The 20,415-nt window shown below is 39.1% G+C and overlaps 2 protein-coding genes across 3 annotated transcripts; both read right to left on the bottom strand.

Annotated features, from left to right (window-relative positions):
* Positions 1–3,389: 3,389 nt before the first annotated feature.
* On the bottom strand, positions 3,390–5,755 carry LOC142383850 (hatching enzyme 1.2-like). The gene is made up of 5 exons (XM_075469631.1): positions 5,695–5,755; positions 4,540–4,666; positions 3,905–4,083; positions 3,660–3,741; positions 3,390–3,522 (listed from the first exon to the last, which is right to left on the bottom strand). The coding sequence occupies exons 1-5, from the start codon at positions 5,753–5,755 to the stop codon at positions 3,390–3,392; spliced, it is 582 nt and encodes a 193-aa protein (XP_075325746.1).
* A 1,940-nt stretch (positions 5,756–7,695) lies between these two features.
* Positions 7,696–11,814, bottom strand: LOC142385698 (high choriolytic enzyme 1-like). Of its 2 annotated transcripts, none has more exons than XM_075472424.1 (10): positions 11,782–11,805; positions 11,589–11,673; positions 11,310–11,340; positions 11,165–11,215; positions 10,673–10,804; positions 10,468–10,588; positions 9,312–9,490; positions 8,778–8,859; positions 8,441–8,565; positions 7,696–8,312 (listed from the first exon to the last, which is right to left on the bottom strand). In XM_075472424.1, coding segments are annotated over exons 2-10 (777 nt in total). In that variant the 5' UTR covers positions 11,643–11,673; positions 11,782–11,805; the 3' UTR covers positions 7,696–8,310. The 2 variants fall into 2 exon arrangements, with proteins under 2 accessions (XP_075328539.1, XP_075328537.1); XM_075472422.1 differs by having other exon boundaries at positions 7,697–8,312; positions 11,589–11,689; positions 11,782–11,814.
* Positions 11,815–20,415: the final 8,601 nt, after the last annotated feature.

Genomic DNA, 20,415 nt, shown 5'->3' with positions numbered 1-20,415 from the left:
CCGTAGTGAGAACTAATAAGTTTTCTTAACTTAAGTTTGGAGTAACATTAGCCCATAAAAGCCCATAAAGACAAGGAAACCAATGAGGGTTATACGGTCAGTTTTTTTCTTATTATTTCCTGTTTTTTCACCTTTTAATACTGTCTCAACTTGATCTGTCAAAACCACAAACTTCTCGTTTCCTCTTAAATGAGACAGTTCTGAAGACATTAAGAAATACTTGAATCCACGAGAACACGACTGATCACTCCCCTGATCTGGGGTAGTGAACGGATACGAGCGGCTGAAACGAGTTTCCTTCAGTGGGTTGCTGGGCTCAGCCTTAGAGATAGGGTGAGGAGCTTGGCCATTCAGAGGGAACTTGGAGTAGAGCTGCTGCTCCTCCGCATCTAAATTAATCAGTTGAGATGGTTTGGGCATCTGGTTAGGATGCCTCCTTGTTGCCTCCTTTTGGAGGTTTTTTGGGCACGTCCCAGAGCTCACTGGAGGGATCATATGTCCCATCTGACCAGGGAACGCCTCGGGATCCCCAGGTGGAGATCGTCGTCAGGGAGAGGGATGTCTGGGTTTCTTCCCTGGACCTGTTGCCTCCACACCTATAGCACCCTTTAAACCTTGTCTAGGTTTTAAAAGTGTTTCTTATGAACCCATTCACATGCTTAGTCATAAAGTATTTCTATATTTGGAATCAAAGTAGTTGTTTAAGCAATGTTACTGTTGATGATGATAATTACAATGAGTGCTGAAATTAAGTGTGGGACATTAGGCAAAAAATGACCCATACAAAGTGAACGTAAACTTATTCTTTTATCTGTTTCTGATCTTACATAAAAAGACTGAAAGGCACTGAGTATCCTGTTTATTAGGGCTTCTCTAATAAACGAAAAGTAAGGGCAAACATACAAAAATATTTTCAAATTCATGAATGTTTTACCCTTTTCACTGAAACGGCTCATTTTAGCTTACGTAATGAGAGATTTTGTAGTAAATTTGAAATAAATGCAAAGCAGAAGCATCTTCACCACTGGTTTTAGATGTTTTATGTATAAAGTAATTAAGACCAGCTCCACTTAGACCTGCTAAAAATACTGCTGACTCAACATATTCATGCATTGGTATTAAATGGAGTTACGCCTGCTAGTTCAACAGCCAATTCGAGCTGCTCTGCTGCTGAGTTTCCCGCCTGAAGGAATTAATTAAATGTTAAGATAGATAGATAGATAGATAGATAGATAGATAGATAGATAGATAGATAGATAGATAGATAGATAGATAGATAGATAGATAGATAGATAGATAGATACTTTATTCATCCCAATTTGGGAAATTATTGTGTTGCAACAGCGTACAGTATAAAAGATATGTAAACAATTAAAGGAAAAACAAGCAAATAGAATAGAATAAAAATAGAGAATAATGAATAAAAATACAGAATAAAAATAGAGAATAACAATAATAAATAATATAAAAATAATAATAATAATAATAAAAGTTTATTAATATTCACAAACAAGTTATCTGTCTGAACTTTACTTTGAGATGCGCCTCTACTTTTGATACACCAACGATACTAAGGTGAAAAAATGAAAGCAGACATTTACTTTGAAGTTGTGCTTTAAGATTAAGATTACTTTATTGTCATGTAGTCACACGAAATTACTCCTCTGCATATGACCCGTCCAGGTTGAACAGGGTCACACTCGTGGAGAAAGATGCCATGCACTGGAGCGGTGGGCAGCATGGGGGTACGGTGCCTTGCTCAAGGGCACCTTGGCCATGGCCTGCCACCCCTCCAAGATAAAAGGAATTTGTCATTATTATATTATTTTCAATAAGAGCTGTAACTCATAACAGATTAAAAGGTTACTTTCATGTAAAAATTCATTACTTAAGTTTAGGAAGAATGATTCGTATTAAGCTTAAAATGTAAACATGGTTCTATGCATTATCTGGGAAATATGGCACTATGGCATTTATATTTTTTGTGTCCATCTTATAGTTTTCACTGTGTAAAAATAGGAGAGAATTAAAGTTGCATCAGTCAAAGCTCTCAGCATTTTATTTTGAGCCACTCCAACCACTGAGCCACGGCAGCCCTGCTTTTATAATGTTTAAAGGGTACGAGGGTTTTTCTCTACCACAATGCAACATGCATTTTATACATTTACACTGAAAGACTTGCTGAAGTGATTCATGCAACATCTTAACTTTGAAATTTCACATCTTTGAGCAGAATATAGTTTACACCACTCCAAAAAAACAGACATTTGTTTATACTGATGGAATGTGAACAGCTATGAAGGTCAATGAACATGTGTAAGAAAGACACCAACAAACGACTTTTCTGTACATCTTAGGAAAATAAAAGAACACTACTGCATCGTTATGATAGATATTTGGTATTTTATTTGAGTTCATGTTTCTCAGTCATCGATGACACAAGGTTGTATTTTAACAACTTAAAGAAAAGGAAATAAGAAGACGTGAAAGTTATCCTGATAACATTCATTTTTACAAGGCAGAGAAGGACATTTTACTTTTTAGATAATTGTCTAGCCCTGTATATCATCTGCTTGAACACAATTCATGTAGATGGGATGTAAATTATTACATTTTTCAGGTGCTGTTCTTCATCAAAAGATTTAGTTTGTACTGTACATGTGAGAATATTTACCCAAAATGTATTATATGCATATGTATAAGTAATGAGGTAATTCTTGAGAAAACACTGGACAAACTAAAGAGCAGCTTCAGCAACAGACTCATTCGACCGATGTCAGAGCCTCTATTACAGAGATGGACTAAATCTACCCGTCACCTTCTGCACTCTGTACCTCATACTGGAATATTTACTTCATATCATATTTGCCAATATAACCATATTATATATCATATTTACACAACATTCTAATCATTTGCACATTCTAGTTACATATTCATATTCATGGTATATTATTTGTCCCATTCTGTGTTTTTATTTTCAATTTCTTCTTCCTCAGTTTTTTATTCTATTGTATTTTATTGTATACAGATGACTTATCTATCTATCTATCTATCTATCTATCTATCTATCTATCTATCTATCTATCTATCTATCTATCTATCTATCTATCTATCTATCTATCTATCTATCTATCTATCTATCTATCTAAAAGGTTTTTGTTGATATAATGTCTTGACCTCCACAAAAGATAAAACAATAGCAGTAGAACCGATCTGAGTCTTTGGTGCACCACTGACAAGCTGAAGTATCTGGAGGTCAACCACTTCGTGCCGTACAATTCTGGTTGAGGACAAAAAAAACAAAACATGAAAATCAATCACTAGTGTGAAGCGGCCTACTTATCGTACTCTTGTAAAAAAAACCATGACATGAAAAAAATCCGAGACTACTCACAGCATCTGTAAAGCTTGTTGATGCGGGCGATGTCATTTGGGCTCATTTGACGGGCATTTCCGAAGTCAAGGTTATAATTGGACTTTGCAACAATGGTTGGCTGCCCATTTTTGGAGAAGCCATATCTTAAATGAGAAATACATTTAAGTTAGAAATAATTTGATCAAAATAATAAAACAGCGATTATAGACATGCTTGTTAGCCGGATGCCTGTCAGGGAGAGAATCAGAGATGAACCTTTATTCATTTTGCATGCACTTACTTGTTGTAATGCATGATAGAGTTGAAGTCGTAGGGAGTTCTCAAATTGTTAGTTGGCACCTTTCTGAAATTGTATTCTTGTCCTGTTAAGGAATCAAGAAAGGACGAAACAATCACATACAGCCATTGAACGTTTGCTGTTCAGAAAATGTTGCAAGCCCATGTTTATCCAAGTCTAAAATGGAATATTTTAGTAACTCGTGACAATGGGGCTGTGCAATGAAGGTTTTTGTTTTGTGTGCTGACCTGGCTCAATGTTCTGGGTGAGAATCCTAACGTATCGGTCTCTGTCAGAGCGGACCTGTTCGTGGTTGAAGCCCAGAGCGTGCAGAATCTCATGCTGCACTGTTGAGTGGTACAAACAGCCATCTTTGTTCAAGGACACGTACTGTCTTCCAGTCCGACGGCCCAGGTGAGACCAACACCTGAAAAAAGCAGGCGTTGTTCATGTTATGGAAGAGTGTCCTATAGCTCAGTACCAGCGATATCATTTATGAACATTTTCTTACCCCCTGCTGCGTCCTTTTGAATGCAAACTTGTTTTGAGAAGCAAGATGCTTTATTTTTTAAACCCCAGCCAACTAGCCGGACTACCTACGTCAACACCAAAACGAGGCTGGAACTCGGCTCACAGCACGCAGCAGGGGGTGAGAACATGTTCATAAATGATGTTACTGATATGGGATGTCATACAGCTTCAAGTTTTTGAATGCTTGGAATGGAATATTTTCATATATTGTACCGCCCACAGCTGGTGAGAGTGGTGAGAAGTTTTTATTGAGAGTAAAATGGCATTAGAACTTGTTAGGACAGATGTGTGTGTGTGTGTGTGTGTGTGTGTGTGTGTGTGTGTGTGTGTGTGTGTGTGTGTGTGGTCCTACCCATTTTCAGGGTTAGAGAAGAAGTAGAGGTAATAACGATGACGATCACCCGCAGGAACAAAACGAATGCAGGTGGATTGGCTGATGCTCTGCATGCCTCTAATGATGACGTTGCTCTCTGTGGGAGCTGCAGAAATGTTTAACAGCTGATTAAAAGTCCTGTAGTCCGGCTAGTTGGCTGGGGCCACAAAAATAAAGCATTTTGCTTCTCCAAACAATATGCGTTCAAAAGAGTAATACATTTGCATCACAAAATCGTCCCTCCAGAAAAAGTCAGACCTCACATCGCTTGGCGCTATTTTCTCTCCCTTCATATCACTGCCTGCTGCCGCCTGCCGACAGCCGCGCCTGTTACGGTGTTTCCTGCTCTGAAGCAGGGGTCTGCACGGTCTACACAGCAGGCAGTGATAAATAAGAAGCAGTTAGCGACACGTTGCATATATAATGGAGACTGAATTTCATGTCAAGGAGAAAACTATAAACTTCGACATCTCTCCAAAGACCTGTTTTTTATCATAGATTTACATCTGGTAAAAGCCACAGGAATGTTTATTCTTGTTTTCTGCCTTTGTCTTCCCAGAATCATTTAGACTCTCTTAGATTGCCTTTTTAATCTTCCATTTCCCAAATCTGTTCCCTGAAACAGCGCCCACAGCCACTGATTCATCCACTTTTTTCTTCTTCTTCTTTCCTATCCGATTACATTTAAGTAACAACAGAAAAAAAAGTAAATTTACACAAAATGAACAGTTTTGAAGCAAAAAGGTTTTTTTTTTGGTTGTTTTACATGATGGAATGAGGGCATGCAAGGAGTGACAAGATGATACATTATTATGGATCACTTAATGCAAACTTTAGATTAGATTATATGAGATTAGATTCCCTTTATTATCCCACAATGGGGAAATTCACATTGTTACAGCAGAAAGAAAGATCCTTAGCCCAGGAGAAAGATAAAGACAAAAGAAAAACAATAGAAAGCAGATAGCATCAACAATAGCAGCAGTTGTACACGGGCTGGTGAATGGCACAGTGGAATAGTGGTTATTGCACGTTAATTATTGCACATTTGATCTTATCTCACAGTGTTTGGGTGATTGTTAAGCAGTCTGACAGCAGCAGGAAGGAAGGACCTGCCATATCTTTCCTTCACACCCTGAGGGTGAGGGAGTCTGTGGCTGAAGGAGCTGCTTGGTGCACTGATGGTGTCCTGCATGTGGGTGGGAGACACTGTCCATCTTTGATGATAGTTTTTAACATTAAAGATTAACTAAATTTTTTTTTTTTTGTGCATTTCTTTGTCGTGTGTCTGTCAAAACCGAAAACTTTTTGTTTTCATTTTGTCAGTTCCGAAGATGAGAGTAATGAGGAAACACTTTTAGAAGAGAATGAGGAAACACACGATGACACGACTTCCCTGAAGAGCAGAAATACAGGAAATAAAGAACAATTCTCACTCTGGGGGACTTTATCTGTCCCGTTGTGTCATCTTTTCCATCGTGGCTCATAGCTGAGGATTACTCATTTTTCTTTTGTTTCTTTAATGGAGACATTTATGGAGATAAGCGCCTGCAGAGATTTGAAGAGGTTTTTAAGCTACCGTATTTTCCGCACCATAAGGCGCACTTAAAAGCCTATAATTTTCTCAAAAACAAAAGTGCGCCTTATAACCCGGAGCGCTTCATATATGGATTTATTCTTGTTAGCTTACGGACCCCGAAGCGATTTTGTGTGGCTCACGGCGCTCTGTCAAAATGTTTTAGTAAGACTTTGGTAAACTACAAAGCCGCACCGCAGCATTACGGCTACAGTAGTCATGAGCGTAGCGGAGTAATATATGTGATTCACCAAAATAATAACAAAATTGAACAGCGGGTTATTGAACAGAGAGCAGCGGGTAGAAGCGTCTCTACAGTCTCTATTCGACTGAAGGCAACAGCGTTAGCACGGGACATGAATATCAGTGCAAACAGGGCGTTCAAAGTTAAACTGCGAGCTGCGTGGGAGCAGTGGATGACAGAAGGCGAACACACATTCACCAAGGGAGGGAGACAGCGCCGGGCGACTTTAGCTACTATCTGCCAATGGATCGTGGATGCCTGGGCTAAGCTATCAGTCTCAACTGTGGTCCGATCTTTCGCGAAGGCCGGTGTTCAGTCGATTTGTGCCACTTGTCGAGAATTGCTACTTTGTGGTTTTGCGCATGCGCTGAGTCGATTTTATGAATTCGTTTTCGAATCATCACTGAACTGCCAGGTAACAGCTTTATGCGCCTTATAGGCCGGTGCGCTTTATATATGAAAAAAGTTCGAAAATAGACCATTCATTGACAGTGCGCCTTATAACCCAGTGCGCTCTATAGTGCGCAAAATACGGTAATTTCAAGATCACTTTTATCTCAATAGTCCCAAATATCACATCTTATTTCAAGAAATCTTGACAAGCCGATTTTCACTAGTTCCATTGGCAGATTTTTTTGCTTATTTCAAGCAAAAACATCTTGTATTTGTTGTTTTTTTACTTATTTTTGGAGGGGCATTTTTTCCAGTGTAATTTTGAGACCTCGTAAGAATCAAATTGTGTTTTACTAGTTAAACTTTCTTTTTCATGTGACTGAACCTGCATTCACATTCTGCAACGCTGCAGCAGGGCAACTTAAATTGAGATTTTAAAGAACATGAATCGTGGCCACTGAGAAATGTGGCAACTTTTGTTGCCACCTTTTTGTGGTATTTGATTGGCTTCTTTGTTTGCCAGTGAAGAACATCCTCAGCTGAAGCATAGAGCTTGACTTTAAGTTACACATCGAATGCACCTTTCAGTTTTCTTTAAATATCACTGGCATCCATTTTTATCCTCAGTTACTCGTGCTGTTATGAGCGACACATCTCAGGAAACGACAGATTATAAGAGCTGATATATCTTGTGATATAATTCACGAGGAGAATGAAATCAGTGAAATGTTTGACTGTAACTTAGCACAGAATATAGCTTAAACTGCTGCATGTATGTGTCATTAGTTTACTTCAGGGAGCCTTTGAGCAGTCATGGTGTTACTGCTCATATCCATCAACAAACACTCCCACTGACAACCTGTATCATGCTGCACAATCCTGTAAAATAATGGACCAGTACTGCCATCTTATGTCACCGTATGATTTTTATTTTTTATTGCAAAAGCTATTACAAAGCCATTGATTACAGATATAGTAGATCTGGAAATTATACACCTCCCCAAAAAAGCAAGACTCTGCCAAGTTATCAATTATTGCTGAACATTTACAACAAGTACTGACTAATATTGGATGAGTTAATGTTCTGTGTGTTTCTAGTTTGACATGAGAGTAAGAGAAAAGTCTCATCCACCACTGATAGTTTGTGTTATTCGCACCTACTTAATTCATTTCACAAGCCGGCAAGATGCATTCACTGCCATCACTAAAACAAAGCAATGCAGAGATGAGCAAATGTATACAATCAGATTACAGATGCTGAAAGAAGGCTGAAATCCCCCCAAGAATACAAGCCCAAGGTCGGACCTCAGCAGAAAGATCCACAGAAGTCACGATGCTTTCAAAAGTGGCTTTTTATCTCCTGGAAATGCCAATTAATTGCTTTTATTCTACAGAAAAAACAGCTCACACAAAAGCATGAATGAGCAGCTTTTTTTGGCCCTTTGAGATGATATTCTTGCAGGAGACAAAATCTGGACCTTTGATGTAAAGCTGACGAGCTGAGATACCTGCAGGCCGACCGCTTCACGTCACCATGTTCTAGTCGGGGTAAAAAGACATAAAACCTCATTAATATGAGAGTAATAGCTGAGTTTTTAACAACAGAACTCCTCAATGAAATATACGACCTATATAATACTATATTACGGGGTTTATTTTGTACTCACAGCATCCGTAGAGCCTGTTGACACGGGCGATGTCGTTGGCGCTCATTTCTCTGGCATTTCCAAAGCTCAGGTTAGGATTTGATTTGGCAACGATTGTCGGTTGCCCGTTTCTGGAGAAGGCCAATCTTAAAGAAGGCACAAACACATTTATTGAGCTATGCACTGATTCCAATAAATCCCTGAAGCTGCAACCTTTGCAGTATGATTCCTTTTGTTTCTGGACAAACCAGCAGCAACGTGTAGGCCTGCTTTCATTCTGCGTCTGCAGCCGACACACAAAGCTGAGACTCTCAGACGACCTGTGCACACGTGCACCAACTCACACCCAGAGACTCACCTGCTGTAATGCATGACCGAGTTGAAGTCATATGGAGTCCCCAGGTTGTTAGTGTTAGCCTTTACAAAGTTGTGTTCTGCTCCTGTGCACACAAAGTATCATAATTAAAAAAATAGTTTATGAAAATAACACTTAAAGGCATGGTTGGTAATCCTGGCCCGTCTATCCTGAGAGTAATCTATACATGATGTATTTAGAAAAAGGGCTGAAAGTAATCAGACCTCTGTGGCAGCTGCAGGACTGACAATAAGCTGACCAATCCAAGCTCCTCGGGCCAAGGACAAAAAAAAACAATCAGATGCCTTCATGTCTGGTTCTGCCCGTTCAATATCGGTACAGCGATATCGGTCAGGCCAACCATGCCTATAAATGTTTGGTTTTGTGTCGCTGTTTGTATTGGGTTTTTTCAACTGGAATCCTACGAGGTTATTAAGGTTACTGTCATCTTATTATTGTGTAAAAATATTTTATTCTGAGAGTAGAGGTGAAAATCCAAAGGAAAAGCAAAGCTTGTGTGCTTGCGTGCTTGTTTACCTGGGAGAATGTTCTTGGTGAGGATCTGGACGTTTTGGTCTCTGTCAGAGCGAACCTGCTCGTGGTGGAAGCCCAGAGCGTGGAGGACCTCGTGCTGCACCGTGGACCGGTACAAACAGCCATTACTCCTCAAGGACACATCCTGAGGTCCGCCTTGACGGCCCAGGTAAGACCAACACCTTGAAAATGGACATTTCGGATTTATTTTGGTTCGCCATTGTTACTTTAAAGTAAAGTCTGCTGGTCAAATGGACAATCTGCAGCCCAGCGGTTCAGATCCAGTGATCCACCTGCTATGCTCCTTCAGGTGTTAAAGGTGAAATAACAAGTAACAAGTGTGCTGGATGCAAGGAAAATGTTATCACTGTTGTTTTTAAGACATGGAAAGTATATCTACACTGGAAAAATTTTAAGTCTTACCAAGTATATTTGTCTCATTTCTAGTCAAAATATCTCATTACACTTAATATAAGACACAACTGCCTAACAAGTACACTTTCAGCCAGATATAGGGACTGGTTTTAATACAATACATCTGGAATATCTTGTTAAATGAAAAAGTCTTGTAAACAAATTGTTTTGAGTCGGATTTTATATGAAACAAGCTTTTTTTTTTCATTTGAAGAGGTTTTTAAGCCAATTTCAACATCACTTTTATCTCAAAACTCCTAAATATCACATCTTATTTCAAGAAATCTTGACAAGCCGATTTTCACTAGTTCCATTGGCAGATTTTTTTTTTTGCTTGTTTCAAGCAAAAACATCTTGTATTTGCTGTTTGTCTTACTTATTTTTGGAGGGGCATTTTTTTCCACTGCAAGTAACAAGTGTGCTGGATGTAAGTAAAATGTTATCACTGTTGTTTTTAAGATCTGGAAAGTAGATCTGAAGCTTCCTCATACTTCTACTTTACCAAAACCCTTTTTCCTGATCGACCTGATGAATATACAGGCTAAGATTTTACTTTAGAATTACACGTCTGATTTCTTTTAGAAAAACAGCATGAAGGAAAGCTATTGTCCTGCAAATTAAGATAAAACCTGTACTCTTTTAAAGACTCTTGAAGCTTTCTTACTCATAGATGTGTAACAATCGTGTTAATGCAGCAAAAGCTGTCAGATATATGCAGGGAAGGAAGAAGAGACTAAGTTCCCACCCAGTTCCGGAGAAGAAGTTGAGGTAATCGCGATGCCCGGGATTCCTCCAGTGGAAGCGGATGCAGGTGGACCGGTGGAAGGAGAGCAGGCCGTCGATGATGATGTTGCGCTCAGAAGTGGCTGCAGGGAAAAACAGGAGGCTGATGAGACAAGTCTTACAATCACAATATGATTGTCTGTCAGATAAATGTCAGAGCCACTCACAGTAGGAAGGGGAGATGGTGATGGGCACGTAGACATAGCCTCCTTCTTTAGGCCACTTGCAGCCTGAGGCTGTGCACGGGACTGCATTCCTGCTTCTGGACGGGGCGATGTCGTCATACATCAAGTGTGTCTCTGCAACACGACAAAAACACACACACAAGTTTACACAAGGTTACAAGTTTCACAAGACAAAAGAAAACACTTACGGCTGCAGGAAACTTTATTTTAGTAGTAATTTTTTACTACTAATGTTTTACGACAATTTCATTTATAATCTATCATATTTAAGAAAACACAGGCAAATGTTAGGAGTTATTCCTCAACATATCTCTTAAATAATCAGCACAGAATCATAGCAGCTGACAGTTTCTTTTCTTTTAATCAACTGTTTCTTTTTTCTGCTCTTCAATCAGCTGCATCTCTTTTTTCTTCCCCTCACAGATGCTTATATTTTCTCCAGAGAAGTCAGATTAAGGGAGATTTGTGTCTTACTTATGTCAGCATTGGCTTTTGAGATGATTTCAGAGGCGCTCGTGGACTCATCTGAGAAAAACAAGATACAGACACATGGAGATTAAAGTATCCAAACTTATTATGTTGAGTTCAGGATCTGGAAATCATTTATTATTCAACTCACCGATTTCATTTCCACTGTCAGACTGTGCACTCTGCAAAACAAATGCATACATTTCCACATTTTTTTACAACATTTTCTATTGTTTTATGACATTTTAAGCAGGTATTTTTGTTGCTGTCAAGTGAAAACCAGACATCTGTATAATGGGTTTTAAATTCTCCTGAATCCTAAAGGCTTGGAAACCATCAGAATCCTCTCAGATATATTAAAAAAAAAAAATCAAAGCAAGTTTGTTAAAATAAAGCTGAAAAGCAGCCTGCGTCGTTCTCACTAACTTACCAGAGGAACAGCCGTCATCGAGAGGAAGAGGAGGAGGAGGAGAACTGGGGTCATGATGGCGGCCCTCTGTAGAACAACGTCAGACCTGGAAAAGCAAAAATCTGAACAGTGGTCAGAAATTAAGACCAAATCTGGTCAGTAAGCGTTGAAGATATGAGAAATTAGATGAGAGATAAGATGAGAGAGGAGTTACCTGTTGTTCAAGGAGTTTGATGCCAGATGCAGCAGGTGCTCAGCTCCTCGTTATTTATGTACAACTCACAGAAGGTGTGGCTGAAGCTTTGCGTCAGTCTGTACACGACAGCTGTCAATCATTTATGTTATTTACATAACATTTGTGTTGAAAAACTGAGCAGTAATTTTCCAGGAAGGAAATCAAATCAAAGACACAATTACTTATCTGAGGGATGTATTCAGATTTTTTAATTATTACCCCAATAAAATGCTGTTATTACACACTGCATAATATATTACTTTCTTATAAGACAAGATAAGATAAGATATAAGATAAGTATGGATAACAAGAGAGCCATAAGAGCTCTGTGAGATATATATATATACACACTCATATATATATATATATATATATATATATGAGTGTATATATACACACACAAGGGATATTAATAATAGAAATATAAATTAAGAAAATAATGAGTTTGTACGGACAATGATACACTATATACAAACAGCATTTAACTATTAATGAGTGCAAATATTTCATTTCTAAATGTGAAAAGAAAAGATTAGCAACTCGTGTAGAAAGTTAACACTTAGACCTATTAAGAGGAATTTAGCCATATAAAAAAAGGAAATGAGAACCAGAGAATTAGGTAAGAAATTAATTAATTGAACAATAATTTGGCCTGAGCATCCAGTTTCGGGAACATGTGTAGAAGAGGCTATTTTCACTCAAGTATTGTGCTTTCTACGCTAAGCTGATGAGAGCACAAAAGCCTTCATGAGGCTACAAGTTAACCAAGCTTAACAGCAGCATGCACGTGAAAGGATGAGTGATTTTCAAGTGATTTGTGGCTCGTTATGTCACCTGCGACAGAAGTGGTTCAGCCGGAGTCCTGAGTGCATGAACAGAGGTTGCAAAATTAGAATCGAGGAACATCTTTTTGTTGTCGTGTTCCTGTCACTGAGTCTATTGTACGCATGTTTTCTTTTATTAAATCATTCTGTTGTAAATTTCACCTCTTTTTATGGTCAGTTTGGGTATATTTGTGGTCATTATGTGTCTCTGAGGTCCATTTGTGTTTCTTTTAGTCATTTGGATTTACTTTGGTGTCTTTTTGAGGTTATTGTGAGTCCCTGTTTTTAAGTTTATTTCAGTGTTTGTGTGAATGTATTTAGTTTTTTGGACATTTTCAGAGTCTTTGTGGTCTTTTTCCATTGATTAAGTTGTCTTTTTTTGGGGTTATTTTTTATTTATTTTAGTCATTTTTATTTTTTTGTGGTCACTTTGTCTTGTTTTATGGCCTTTTTCTAGTCTTTGTAGCCTTTTTCTTCATCAAGAAAATATATTTCAATGGACCTGAAGTCAGAGAGAATCAGGACAAAAATCACCTTGAAATAGTTGTAGTTTTTGCAATTCATATTATTTATTTTTTACATTTATAGAAGAAAAGTATAAGAGGACTTTAAAACTATGATTAATTAAGACTCAACAATAAAAACACTACTCTTTTAAATGTATTCACCTGGAGATATCATTAAACATCATTATAAATCAATATAAGAAGTTAAATGAGAAATATCCTATTTAAAGGTGGGGTAGGGGATCTTTTTCTGGAACATTTTTTGACATATTGCTTGAAATACTCTTCACACCCCCATTGCAACCAATTAATTAAAAGTTTTGACACAAATATGAAAAGTTTCAGTGGCCTCTAGAACGTACAATCTAGGAAAAACACTATCCAATCATACTGAACGGTCCGTTCACAATGATTGGATACTGATGCCGTCTATCAAACTGCAATCTGCTCCTCCCTCCCCCTCCTTCCCCCTGTGCGCGTACCCTGCTCCGTGAACGAATTACGCGTCCAGAAGCTTGGCAGGAAGCTAAACTAGAGCCAGCTTGGCTAGCACCTAGCATTATTAAACGTATAGTTAGCATATACTAAATACTAAATACGGCAACGATCGATGCTTGCTGTCAGAACAGCGCTCGTGCACCTTCGTGCTCGTGCGCGTTCATGTACTCTAGAGGCGTGCCTTCGGGGGGAAAGTGAAGAAAAGGGTTGGGACTTTTTACCTGTGTATTTTCAAAATGCAGCTTCGCTGGACTCAAAAGCAGGATCTCCTACCCTACCTTTAATTCTGGGTGTTCTATGTTAAATGACATTCCAGAAGTTTGTCACTTTACTGGAAGCTCCAACTGAATATTAACTTCCTTGTGAGAGAACAAAAGGCTTTTTTTTTTTATCTGCCAGGAATGTGAAACAGCTGTATCTGTTTGGTTTCACATATGTCATGCCAACCCAGTATTTACAGTCTCTACTTCCTGTATCTACATGACAATCAATCTGATCTTAATCTTAAACTCTTGAAGTACACAGATATGTATGTAAGCATTGCACTTTTACATGAAAGGCTATAAAAGCTGTAGATTTATTTAGATTTTCTGCTAATATTCTTTTATAGATGCAGCTTATGTATCCTTTGAATGGCGTTAGTGGGTTTTCCCCTCTTTTCTCTCTTCTCAAACCCCAGCTGATGGAGGCGGATGGCCACCCTTCCTGAGTGTGGTTCTGCCAGAGGTTTCTTCCTGTAAAAAGGATTCGTTTCTCTCCACAGTCGCCTCAGGCACGCTCAGGACGGGAGGTTGGACTGAAGACAAGTTTCGGTGCAATCTGTTGGTTTCCTTAGCTAGGAAATTGTTTTTGAATTGGCTCTATATGAATGAATTGGATTATTTTGAAAATAATTATGATTACAATGAATTGAATTCCAACTGGCTTGAATTGGACTTTATTATTTAAGTGCCTTGAGATGACATTTGTTGTATTTGGCGCTATAAAAATAAACTGAATTGAATTGAATTGAAAAAATGCTGTTATTACACACTGCATACTACATTAGTTTCTTATAAGGTAAGATAAAAGATAAGACAAGACAAGAAAAGATAAAATAAAAGATAAGTATGGATAACAAGAGAGCAATAAGAGCTCTGTGAGATATATATATATATAGATAGATAGATAGACAAGGGAGTTTAATAATAATCTAAATTAAGAACATAATGAGTATGTACGGACAATGATACACTATATACAAACAGCATTTAACTGACCCATACATCACCCCCTGGCTTTATTAAGCATATTACTTTCTCCGCCGATATAACATCTTGTCAGGTAACCACACTGAACAGTAAACACTAACACTTACGCATACTGGCTTGAAATAAAACTTAGAACTATGCATATATAGGTAACACTAGTATACATAATACACATAGCCGCACAGAGGTAGGTCACTGCTTTATGGCTGTGAACATTTCACCCCCTCATCACCTCCATATCCTTTTTCGTTGTTGTTGTTGTTGTTGTTGTTGTTGTTGTTGCTGCTGCTGCTGCTTTTGTTGTTGTGGTTGTTGCTGCTTCTGTTGTTGTTGTTGCTGCTGTTGTTGTGGTTGTTGCTCTTGTGGTTGTGGTTGTGGTTATGGTTGTTGAGTCTATTTGGGTTTGTTTTGGGATTTCTTTCTATCTCACACTTCTACTCTTTTGCACTGTTTTTCTCTTCTTTCTCTCATCCCCAACCTGCTGCGTTTCTACCTCAGTATGTCATATTAAAGGAGAACTGCGGTTTTTTCAACATTAAGCCTCTCTTCTGAGTCGTCTGCAATGTTTTAGAACCCCCCTCACCGCTTTTTTGTTGTTTACTGCTGTCTCCGGTATTTGCCTAATTTTGCTTCTTCTCAACCTGCTTCAGAATGGCAAGTAATGCACATGTCTAGAAAGGTCCGTAAAAGCACAATAAACGTCCGTTTTCAAAATAATCAAGTCACCGGAGTGGTTACTGGTGTGCAATGGTAATCCATATCAAATTTCGTGACGAAAAGTTGCTTCTGTCCTGTTTTATTGGGGTATCTCGTTCATGCTCGCACTATTTTCTTGGCGGAGTAATATCAACGAACATCCAGTGCAAAATGTCAAATAAAACACTGAGGGTGGCAGCTCGTTGGAGTAGCTCTGTACCTCACATTGAGATTTTTTCTTTTTTCTAAATTTCATTCCTGTTTTTTCTTGGAAGAAATTGCATTTTTTGGACAACTGTTCTTTCCTGCCTTGGATGCTGTGCAGCTGGATTGATTTTTCCCAATACTTTTGTATATTTTGATCTTTTGTTATGATGCATAACCATAGCAACAGGGTGGTTTACAACAGGGAGCAGCTGATTAACATTGGAAAAGCAGAAATAATTCGACAACTGAAGCCAGAAATCCCACTGGAATTGAAAAGAAGGCGTCATGGATGCAGAGCAGGAGCAAAGAGGAGAGAAAGAAAGAAGAAGTTCAAACCATCTCTGCCATCCGTCATCATGGGCAATGTAAGATCGTTAGCTAACAAGTTGGATGAACTTCTAGCCTTGACAAGGACTCAGCAAGAATATCGGGAATGTAGCATTATGTGTTTTACTGAGACATGGCTGCAGGATCATATCCCCAACTCCAGCTTCTCTCTGCCGGGCTTCCTGACTGTACGAGCAGATCGAGATTTAAAGAGTAGCAGGAAAGGAAAGGGGGTGGATTGGCAGTGCTTGTCAACAACAGATGGTGTCACCCAGGACATGTTACTGTGAAGAGTCGTCTCTGCAGTCCTGACATTGAACTATTGGCAGTACGTTTTCGTCCATATTATTTGCCAATAGAGTTCACCAGTGTTGTTTTGGTGGCTGTTTACATTCCACCCTCAGCTGCGACACTGCATGTGATGTCATCAGTTCCGTTGTTCCTAAGATATAGACACAGCACCCCAATTCTTTTGTGGCAATATCTGGTGATTTTAATCATGCCTCACTCTCTGCTACACTGCCAACTTTTCAACAGTTTGTCAGCTGTTCTACCAGAGAAAACAAGACATTGGATTTGTTTTACACAAATGTCAAGGATTCATACATTTCCAAATCAAGACCTCCCCTGGGTAAATCGGATCACAACCTTGTTTTTCTCTGTTCAGCATATAAACCCCTTGTCCAGAGACTACCTGTCACAAAAAGGACTGTTAGAAAGTGGTCACAAGAAGCTGAAGAAGCCTTACAGGGTTGTTTTGATGCAACCGATTGGATTTCTCTTTGTAAGCCACATGGAGAGGACATTAATGCCATGACTGAGTGTGTGACTGACTATATAAACTTCTGTGTGGACAACACCATCCCCACCAGAACAGTGAGATGCTTCCCTAATAACAAACCCTGGATCACCAGTGAGCTAAAGGAACTATTGAACAAGAAAAAAAGAGCCTTTAGGGAGCGAGACAGGGAGTTACTGATGAGTATACAGAAGCAGCTCAAAGTCAAGATCAGAGAGAGCAAGGAGGTGTATAGAAAGAAGCTTGAGAGTAAACTGCAGAGGAACAATATCAGAGATGTGTGGTCAGGAATGAAGAAGATCATAGGCCTCAAGCAGAGGGAGGATCGGATGGATGGAAGTCTGGACAGAGCAAATGAGCTGAACACATTCTTCAACAGGTTCAGTTCAGGAACAAGCTCACCATCCTCCCCCCCCTGTTCCCAGCCAAAGAGACATCCCACCCTCCTCTGACCCACAGCTTTCCTGTAACATCTCCACCTCCACCTCAGTCATGGATTCTTCTGCTTCCACTAGTTTGTCTTCAACCCAATCAGGAGATGCTGCTGTCCCCTTTGCCTCCCCCTCCCACTTTTCTGTTTCTAGAAGTCAGGTGAAGAGGCAGTTGGAGAGACTGAACCGGAACAAGGCTGCAGGTCCAGATGGTGTCAGCCCCCGAGTCCTGATGGCCTGTGCAGAGCAGCTCTGTGGGATTCTGCAACACCTTTTCAACCTTAGCTTGACCCACGAGAAGGTACCACTGTTGTGGAAGACATCCTGTCTGGTTCCGGTACCAAAGAAAACTCACCCTTCAGACATCAATGACTACAGACCTGTTGCCCTGACATCCCACATCATGAAGGTCCTGGAGAGACTCCTGTTGACCCACCTGGACATATGTGCTGGACATGGACCAGCACATATCAGGACCCCATGCAGTTTGCTTATCGCCATGGAATTGGAGTTGGAGTTGAAGACGCTATCATACACCTGCTTCAAAAAACCCACTGTCATCTGGACAAAGCAGGCAGCACTGTGAGGATCATGTTCTTTGATTTCTCCAGTGCATTTAACACAATCCAGCCTGATCTGCTTTGTCTGAAACTCCAGAAGACTCAGGTGGAGGCCTCAACAATCACCTGGATTAATGACTACCTGACAAACAGACCACAGTTTGTCAGACTGAAGAATTGTGTGTCTAACCAGGTGATCAGCAGCACAGGAGCACCACAGGGGACAGTACTCTCACCATTCCTTTTCACTCTGTACACTTCAGACTTCCAGTACAAGTCAGACTCCTGTCATCTACAGAAATATTCAGATGACACTGCAGTTGTCAGGTGTATCAGAGATGGACAAGAAGCTGAGTACAGAGAGCTGGTGGACCGCTTTGTGGCATGGTGTGGGAACAATCATCTCATCTTGAATGTTAACAAAACAAAGGAGATGATGTAGATTTCAGGAGAAACTAGATCAGATCAAACCCTGTTTCCATAGCTATATAATGCATATATAATGGAGACTGAATCACATGTCAAGGAGAAAACTATAAACTTCGACATCTCTCCAAAGACCTGTTCTTTATCATAGATTTACATCTGGTAAAAGCCACAGGAATGTTTATTCTTGTTTTCTGCCTTTGTCTTCCCAGAATCATTTAGACTCTCTTAGATTGCCTTTTTAATCTTCCATTTCCCAAATCTGTTCCCTGAAACAGCGCCCACAGCCACTGATTCATCCACTTTTTTCTTCTTCTTCTTTCCTATCCGATTACATTTAAGTAACAACAGAAAAAAAAGTAAATTTACACAAAATGAAAAGTTTTGAAGCAAAAAGGGCTTTTTTTTGGTTGTTTTACATGATGGAATGAAGGCATGCAAGGAGTGACAAGATGATACATTATTATGGATCACTTAATGCAAACTTTAGATTAGATTATATGAGATTAGATTCCCTTTATTATCCCACAATGGGGAAATTCACATTGTTACAGCAGAAAGAAAGATCCTTAGCCCAGGAGAAAGATAAAGACAAAAGAAAAACAATAGAAAGCAGATAGCATCAACAATAGCAGCAGTTGTACACGGGCTGGTGAATGGCACAGTGGAATAGTGGTTATTGCACGTTAATTATTGCACATTTGATCTTATCTCACAGTGTTTGGGTGATTGTTAAGCAGTCTGACAGCAGCAGGAAGGAAGGACCTGCCATATCTTTCCTTCACACCCTGAGGGTGAGGGAGTCTGTGGCTGAAGGAGCTGCTTGGTGCACTGATGGTGTCCTGCATGTGGGTGGGAGACACTGTCCATCTTTGATGATAGTTTTGTTATCATCCTCCTCTCTCCCACCACCTTCACTGAGTCAAGGGGGAAAACCCAAGACAGAGCTGGCCTTCTTAGTCATATTCAAATGGTCTATTAAGACCTATTCATAATTCTTCTTGGAAATTACAGTGATGACCACTTTTTTGTAACTAAGTACCTTCATTTACAGCATATAAATATCATTTCACAACACTTCCTTCAAAGGAAGAACAAAGAACTTGTTCCAAAGAACAATACCATTAAATACCATAAGTCTGATATCATGTAACATCAGAACATCCAAACATATAGAGTTGATCTTGATAGTTTGATCTTGATGAAGTTTTTTTTTTTTAAATGAATTAACAAAGATTAGTTAAGTCATTGGTATACTTTCATATATATAAGGCATTACTTGGTCTTCTGCCTTCCTATATGTGTTCCTTAATTGCACAGAGAGGTGCTGGTCCTTACATGTTGCTTTCTGTTCCACATGCCCGTACAGAACTGGGTAAAAAGGCTTCTGGCTGCTCTGCAGCTCCAGCCTGGAATGTGTTGCAGAATGACTGGAAACTAACAGAGTTAATCTCTTTGAATCCAAACTGAGAACACTTGAGGCTGACTCCACTACGTGTACTTGTTTTTCATAATCTGCTTGTAAATTCTATACTTTTTCTTTCATTCGTCTGTGTTTGTAACTGTTTTGTATTTGCTGCTGCCTATCTTGGCCAGGTCTCCCTTGAAAAAGAGGTTCTTGATCCCAATGGGATCTTCCTGGTTAAATAAAGGTTATAATAAAAAAAAAAAAGATTTGTCTTAGTTTTCACAGTATATCCATTTCTACATGTAACACAAGATCAAATAGTGGAATTAACACTGTGAATCTGAGTTTAATTACTTAGCAGTTCAAATGCTTTTATATAGCTTATGATCTATGAAATCTATGGTGTGAAACAAAACATTTTGTTTTGTTTTTGGAAGTGTGAAGCAGACCGCTGACTCCGAAGAACTGAAAATGACACTTCACAAGGACCAAGAACTCAGGTTTGAATGTAAGGAATTAATAGCCCACTTATGTCTCTTTAACTGCTTTGTATTTAACATTAAAGATTAACTAAATCTTTTTTTTTTGTGCATTTCTTTGTCATGTGTCTGTCAAAACCGAAAACATTTTGTTTTCACTTTGTCAGTTCCGAAGATGAGAGTAATGAGGAAACACTTTTAG

This window comes from Odontesthes bonariensis, chromosome 1, assembly GCF_027942865.1.
Source record: "Odontesthes bonariensis isolate fOdoBon6 chromosome 1, fOdoBon6.hap1, whole genome shotgun sequence".
NCBI classification, from domain to species: domain Eukaryota; kingdom Metazoa; phylum Chordata; class Actinopteri; order Atheriniformes; family Atherinopsidae; genus Odontesthes; species Odontesthes bonariensis.
Note: the sequence above shows the minus strand (reverse complement) of the source record. Positions and strands in the feature narration are given on the sequence as shown.